General features: G+C 35.0%; 1 protein-coding gene across 1 annotated transcript; it reads right to left on the minus strand.

Annotated features, from left to right (window-relative positions):
* Window positions 1-9: 9 nt before the first annotated feature.
* On the minus strand, window positions 10-1,076 carry LOC122072285 (suppressor of mec-8 and unc-52 protein homolog 2-like). Its single transcript, XM_042636869.1, has 3 exons — window positions 484-1,076; window positions 240-380; window positions 10-124 (listed from the first exon to the last, which is right to left on the minus strand). Exons 1-3 carry the CDS (start codon window positions 528-530, stop codon window positions 28-30), a joined length of 285 nt encoding a protein of 94 aa, XP_042492803.1. The 5' UTR covers window positions 531-1,076; the 3' UTR covers window positions 10-27.
* Between the last annotated feature and the right edge of the window lie 6,768 nt (window positions 1,077-7,844).

Genomic DNA, 7,844 nt, shown 5'->3' on the forward strand with positions numbered 1-7,844 from the left:
AACGACATTTTTTATATTGTTAACAATCTAACTACCCACCAAGTACCAAGTGTTTAAAAAGCAATGTACCGGACCTCCAAGATACTTGTTGTTCTCGATAGATATCATATGCACATCAGCTGACCTAGAAAACAAAACCGCATTGGTTTAGACATGACTTTAAAACCACCGAAAGAAAACTGAACAAGAAGCTCAAGCTATGTAAAACATTCAGCCCAAATATGCAAGATGGCCCTCACCATAAATCAACGTTCCCAGGGGGAGCCATTGCGTGAAAAGCTCCCAATCCAGTTGGCTCATAATCAGGGTTTTGATCTTCTCTGCGCTCCTTAGCTCGATCTCTATATTTTGGAACTTCTGGCTCTTCTTGCTTCTCTTCTCTGTAACAATAAAAGGATATGAAGTTAAAAATTAATATTAATAATAATAATAAGGAATATTAAATGGAAACTTTTCTGATATTGATATAATAAATAAACATACTTGCGACGAATCATCTTCTCTTTGTAATTTCTTTTTGAGGAAGCCATGGGAGATATTTAATTTGTTGCAGGTAAGTCCAATCAATTCGACAAAACAAGAGATCCTCAAAATCAAACTCCGGTAGCGTTCAGGGCCTTCAGGGGATAGAGAGGTTCGGGCAGTGCTTCCTGCGAATGATGAAGGATGAAGGTTACCAAAGAAAATCCTAATGTGGTGCTAGACAGTGTTCACGCCCCAAATCCTAAGCCCAGTTCTACTAAGGCTCCAGCCCCCAATGAATCCACTTCGAAAAATATTACTGCTCCGCCAGATTCAGTCCCTGATGATCAAGTCACTCATCCGCCTGCTTTTGAGATTATCCCTTCTCCTTCTAATCTCATTGTCACTGCTGTGAGCAAAGATAATATTGCAGATACTGCTATGCAAATCCCCAACACAGTTGATCATCCTAACTCCTCCATTTTTGTTAATGGAAAACCTATTGGTAGGGATTCTATGGAGTATAATTTCCCTCCGTCACTCCGTGTGGTTGGTGTTATTGCAGATACAAATTGGCCCACGCAATAGTTCTAAACTTCTAGTTTTAGATGGCGCTAATGTGGTACCAATGTTTTAAAACCAGGAATCGTTCTCACTAAAAAAGTGGTGGACGGAATTGGTCCCCCAGGACAATTCAATATTAAAAGAATGGGTAATTTACAATGCCATCCCCTGGAGAATGCCAATATTAGAGGGACACCCCCTCTCTTTCACCAAATTAGACTCGGATCCCCTACCGTCAGTCACTGTTAGGTGAGGATTTGAAATGACTTTTTTACCCTTTTGAGTAAAACACATGACCCTAAATCCTATTCCCATGGTCATTAAAAAAAAAAAATTTCTCAAAGAAGGAGAGAACTCCTTTTCCGAAAGCTGCAAGAATACGGCTCGATCGGCACTGCCTTTCCCGTTTGTCCCTCACCCCTGTCTCCCGCCACTGCTCATTCTCCAAGGGTTTCTGTTTGTGCCCAGGAAAATACTCTATTAATGCTTGACTAATCCCGCTTGTGTATAGCCATATCATCCATGGGGGAGGGATTGTGAACCGAGGAGACTTTCAGAGAACATAATGAGACTTAATTTGTGGAAACGGAATGGTTGGGATGTTGTATGGGGAGTGTTTGAAAGTTTTCTTATTATTGGGTTTGGAGGAAACGATTAAGGAATAAGACATGTTGGAGACTTTATAGGTAGAGATTAACATAATGGACAAAATACAGAGATTGAAATGGGTTTAAGAAATAGAGAAGAGATTTAAAATCCAGTATGGCTATGGTATTCCATGGGAAATGGTGAAATCTAGAAGCTTCTTCGCCACACGAAGACAACATCTTTCAAAGGGTAAAGTTGTTCATCTTTCATCTTGAGCTGATCGGTGTGTCGTCCGAGGGGAGAAAGAAGCTTCTCTCCCTCCTTCGCAACCCAATCCCATTAACAGGTATCCTTCAAAATAACAACTTCAAGCAAATTGGGTTGCAAACATTTTAAATCAAAGGCGAATGGGAAGGAAGACTGATTTTTCTGGTTCTGTTTGATTTCAGGAACTCGGACCGGTAGCGCTACCATCTACTGCAAGCGAAAATATAAAGTCATTTTTGCCGAAGGAGGAGGACAAGTATTACACTACTAGAGGATATATTAGGTACATCACCTTTAGAAGGGTATTTTAGTATTTATAAAAAAATATATCTGCTGATGTCAGCATTTAAAGTATATTCCGTAACAATAACTGACGACAGGGGGTCTGAGTATAATTTGGTATTATGCAGGGGGTGTCTCTCTAATTGTGGCATTCTTTAGGGGGTGGCACTGTAAATTACCCTAAAAGAATCATTTCCTATACAACTGATCTGTGTTATAAGGATGCCAATCGGTTTGATTTCGATTTTTTTTTTTTTTAATTTGTTCAATTTCTGTTCGGTTTAAGATGCAATATGTACAAGCCAACATTGATTTGATTGCTATTCAATTTCATTCGGTTCATGCATGGTCTTGATAAGTCGATTCATATTCCATTTAAGTGGAAATAACCATTGGAAGCAAATAAAGTTGGGGATAAAATTACAACCCACTCCGACTTCCCTCTTTTGTTCAGGTTCTGTTCCTCTTCTAGAGAATTTGATGGTCGTAAGGTTCTTTCACTAGGTGATGAATAAAAACTTTCCCTTTAAAATTATTCCAGTTTTAATCATCCAATGGTCAACTAGGAATCAATCATAATCAGCCCAACTTGCCCTTTTCCATCTAATAGTGGACATCACCACGTTGTGTTTTTTTCTCATAAGACACCGAACTTACATAACTTGGTTGGAGAATATTGCAAAAAAAAAAAAAGTGAGGAATGGGCTACTAGGTAGAGATATCATTTCACAAAGGATGTTGAGAAAGACACACACACATGGGCTATGCAATCTATGGGCTTTAGTGCAGCCCTGTATACCACATACAGCAAACGTGACATAACCTCGTTTATATGAAATGGGCAAAATAATTCTATCCACTTGTGAAGCCACTATGTTAGCGCACAAACCAATAGGAGGCCTCATATAGGCATTGGGGTATTGGGAGCGCTATGGTCCTTTATTTTTTTAGTTCAAGTTCAAGAGCTTATTGGCTATTACAAAATAGACTTGCATAGGGGCAAGTACAAACCATGGAGGAGTCAACCAGGCAGAGGGGGGGGGAGACCGGATTTCTTGGAGATCAACAAAATTGGTGCAAAACAAGAATTGATGCACTTGAGATGAGTTGATCAACTAACCAACCCTCTGGCAGATATTCCATTGAACATTGCAAATCATCGTTTTTTCACGCTACTCGTGTCTTGACGTAGAGCAATGCAAACAAATAAGATTATTTATTCCATATAAAATTTAAACATAAATCTCCACCTCATGTTGCCCAATTAAATAAGTTTATCTGGTTGAGTTGTGCAAGTCATATATTCCACAATTTTATTTATCTATTTTTTGTTTTGACTGGAAGACATATATTCCACAATGAATATCATATATTATAGGTAAAGATTTCTACCATTAGCTATTACGATTCAAAGATATATGCCATGTGGTAGATCAAAATTTTGACTCGAGTTTTGTGAATTATCAGAGACCCCAATGTCCCAATCATACATGTTAAGTTTTAGTTCAATCAAAATTCACACAAAAAAAAATCACAAAGTAGTTGAATTAAACTTTGAAAAGGTCTAGGTATAATGGGAGAGGTATACTGATATACACGGACAATTAAAAAATATTGAAATATCTTATTTTTATTTGTTGGTAATGTGACACTAATTAAATAGGTCTAACCAACCAAAAAAAAAAAAATAAATAAATAATCGATTTGCCAAAAGAAATGTTAGAGTTTGCCAAAAGAAGGCACCATGAACGAGTTTTTTCACATGTATTGCCAATATACATTATTTATTATTTTATGTTTTATTATTGAGAAATAGTTTTTTTTTGTTTGTGGGTAACGTAAGCTAGTGCACAACTAAAAATAAAGTCCTTTTTAAAAGAACCTTGTAAATTAGATTAGCAGTACCTCAAAGAGCGTGTGCATTAGATAACAAATATACTAACTCAGAGTAATGGCCAAATCACAAAGTCTCTATCAAATGGAAATGACGACATATTTCCCCGTTATTTTCACAATGATGATTGATTTGCAGGTCTCCCACGGAAAGGGGATTTTCGACCTGTCACATCCGGTAGCTAGCACTTCCCTTGGTCTATCACTTTCTTCACACGATAAAGGGGGAAATAAGTCATTTAATTAGGAGATAAGAGAGATAGACTTAGTGAAGCGCTAATATACGCTATGCTCCCAAACAACGTTCATTCCATCTTTTATTATTTGAACATTTGGATTGTACATTATATAAGAGTAGCCAAAATTCCATGAAAAATAAGAATTTCACCATCCCCCTCCCACCCCAAAAAAAGGCAAGGCAACTTTACATTCACGTGGTCCATTGTATAAATACTCTCTCCAAGGGACCCATAATTTTGTCACACAGCAAAATGACGTGATTTTTTCAAATTGTTGGTTAGGTAGGGTTTGTATGAATAGGTAATATGTCAAATTTTGAACTCAATTTCAATTATATGTTCTCGTAGATTGTCATGCATCTCATGCATGTCCAAATATTGTGTTTTGATTTATATTGCTGTACACTCTCCTATATCTTGAATTTTTTTTTAAACCCTATTTTACCACTTGGCAAACTCTTTTTTTTTTTTTTTTTTTTAATGAAACTTGACATATGAGCAACGGCAGGCCAAGCGATCAATTCATTCACAAATTTTGAACTCCACCCATATATGCAGTGTCACAAACCATGACAATGTATAGGAAATGTTTCCCCAGTGAACTCCTCTCCCCACCCTTTAAAAAATCATATATTAATTATTAAAATAAAATTTAAATTATTAATATATTCGCATCCTCAACAAATTCATTCAATATTAACAATCAATAAATAATGAGAAGAATCATTACGAGTGTGGAACAAAGTCTTATACGATAACCATTATCGTATGGGATGACCACATATGGTTCTTGTATGGGATGATTCACACAGATGTAGTCCACCACATAGTTGGTCGTTGGGTAAATTCCATTTGTGCGAATTAATCTTGTACAGTAATGGTTCTCATACTAGGACTTGATATGCTCTCAATCATTACAATACTAGAGTGTAGTTTCCCATCAATGACGAGAATTGCGCACAAATTATCCAATGGGGGAGTGGTTTAATAATGAGATAAACTGTGGGGGTCCACAATTAGATGTGGGAGTGCATCTACAAGAATCTACACGCTAGCGTCATGCAATATTTTTCCATTCATAAATAATTAATTTCAAACAACAAAAAAAAAAAAAAAATGATTTCAGAGGAAATAAATATCGTGAGAAAGGGAATCATAAGAGAATTAAACGAAAAAAAAAAAAAAAACAAATTATATGCAAAGAGTTTTCGTGGATGTCACATCAATAAGGTAACGTGGCAAGCTGGATGTGATTGAAAGTTTGGGAACAGGTGATCTTGTTGACATGTAAAATTCCAACCTTAATGTAGTTGGTGAGAAGATGAAAATTAATAAGAAACGGTTGACGGTTAAAAACACGAACAAAATATATAAATACATGACAGGAACCAATCCAAACCATTCCCAATTTATCCAATGATATGAATAGAAAAGGGGTGTTAATTTTTTATTTTTGTTGGCAAAGGAAAAAGGGTGTCAATTCGATTCATCTCCTTAGCTCCTATCACTTATATGTTGCATATGATTTGTTTATAATTATTTGAGTGAGTCTTACATAGTGAGGCGATGATTCAACATTTATTGGGGTCTCGTTCTCTAAGTATTTGTTATTTTTTGTGTCATTTTAAAACAATTGGATCATCAGCTCATCGTGTGTCGCTCGCCTAGGTAATTATAGACTAACATGGACATTGAGCACTAAGGAAAGGAGTTGGATCCGTCAATTGATTGATTTTATTTAGTTTTTGTTGAATTTCATAAACAAAACTTAATTGTCGCCTTGTAGCAACCAAGTAGTTGCAACCCCTGGTACCAGACGGGAATAGAATCTCTGGTATAAGGGTGACAAAATTTACCCAAGGTGGATATTTTCAAATTTGTTCATAGGATTTCATTCTCTCGACTACTACCATGGGATTGGCTATAACCTAGGTGGCAGCATATTTTTTTCCCCAATTTCATTGGTTTGAGTGTGAAAATAGATGAATTCGAAACAAATCATTAAGAGGAAATATTTGGTTTCAAATGGTTTTGATTTTGATTTGATTTTTTTATTGATTTTATATAAGAATGTGTTTGATTTCATTATAGTTTCCATGTGTTTATTATTTGGATCCGCTTTGATGTGGTATGATTTTCACCTGATTTCACAATAATCCAAACCAAAACTGATATTCGAGCTAACTTGAGTTGATTCGGTAAAATCTCAACACCCTTATAATATATGAAATTGTCATACAACATTTTCACACGACATAACAAGGTGGACTATTTATTGTGCGCATGCCATGAAAACTCTTTCCTTAACCCCTATGTGGTAAGTAGCAAAATTATTTTAAAAATAAAATGTTAATGACCGAGTACAACTTCAAATATGTTGGTTTGACTCGAGTCGAATTGGACATCTTCCATAGTTTAATTTTTTATTGAGTTTTAATAAAGAATTAAAAAAGAGCATAAATAATGTTTAGTCGGCATGCATACTATGCATCCAATGATTAGTTGGGGAGTGGGATCCGATAGGGGTCGAAAGTATCGGTGTCGTTAGAGGGTAAAATCGTTAAAAAAATCGATTGTGTTGGTATTGTGGATGTAAAACGATGAATGAAATTTGGTTGTCATATGAACTGCAATCCTTCTTTGTAGCCAAAGTGATGGAATAATTCACATTTATCTTAGGGTTGTTCATAAAAACCTTCTCCTTACAAAAAAAAACAAAAAAAAACAAAAAATCCTAGGTTTTAGTATTTCAAAAAGTATATCATTTTAGATTATATTTTTTTGGCTATTAGTAGGGATTGTAGCCACTTGACAACAGTCAAATTTTAAAAAATATCAATTGAGAGCAAATAGCCAAAAATTATCTGATGGTAAATTACCATCGGATGAGTTTTTTTTTTTTTTTTTCTAATATGTTTTATCATTTTCAACTTAAAAGTTATATTGATACAATATAAAAAAATTGGAATGGTATCAATTCATCACGAGGTTTTAGATTTAAGGGATTGATTTTGATTCAATTCAAATGAGAATTGACATCCATAAATTCGGTCTCTGATTTTGAGTTTAAAATTCTTACACTATTGTCATAGATTTTTTTTGATAAATACAAACCCAATTGAACCAATGATCTATTCGTTGTGAGTGTTGACCTTGCCAACCATAATGTAAGGTATTAGTATCAAATCGGATATATTGACCAATCTAAACATATGCTAACTTTCATACCTAGTCTATCCTATATTAACGAAATGATATAAACCAATGGTAAAACTATGAAAATCAAGTTTTAAAGAAAACCAAGCCAAGATCATTGTTGTATACCAATCTATAACTGTATCATAATTTTTGGAGTGAGTGATCTCATTCCGATACCATGCATTTAAACCATGTTTATTTTTAAAAACAAAAAAAACCATGTTTAGATTGAAGTTGCAACTCAAGCGCCAATGCAGGTACTGTAAAAATTTATTTTGAATCTAGTGGAAAAATAGTATCTTCATGTTTATAACCATAGCCACTTTCTACAAAAAGCGGGGGAAAAAAAAA

Source organism: Macadamia integrifolia, chromosome 2, assembly GCF_013358625.1.
Source record: "Macadamia integrifolia cultivar HAES 741 chromosome 2, SCU_Mint_v3, whole genome shotgun sequence".
In the NCBI taxonomy this organism is placed as follows: Eukaryota; Viridiplantae; Streptophyta; class Magnoliopsida; order Proteales; family Proteaceae; genus Macadamia; species Macadamia integrifolia.

Bases quoted from the DNA above. Each gene is read 5' to 3' on its own strand.
- LOC122072285 (XM_042636869.1), bottom strand. From the start codon at position 530: ATGGCTTCCTCAAAAAGAAATTACAAAGAGAAGATGATTCGTCGCAA. The intron at 381-483 runs GTATGTTTATTT...TTATTGTTACAG, and splicing joins GAGAAGATGATTCGTCGCAA to AGAAGAGAAGCAAGAAGAGC. The intron at 125-239 runs GTGAGGGCCATC...TTTGTTTTCTAG, and splicing joins CCTGGGAACGTTGATTTATG to GTCAGCTGATGTGCATATGA.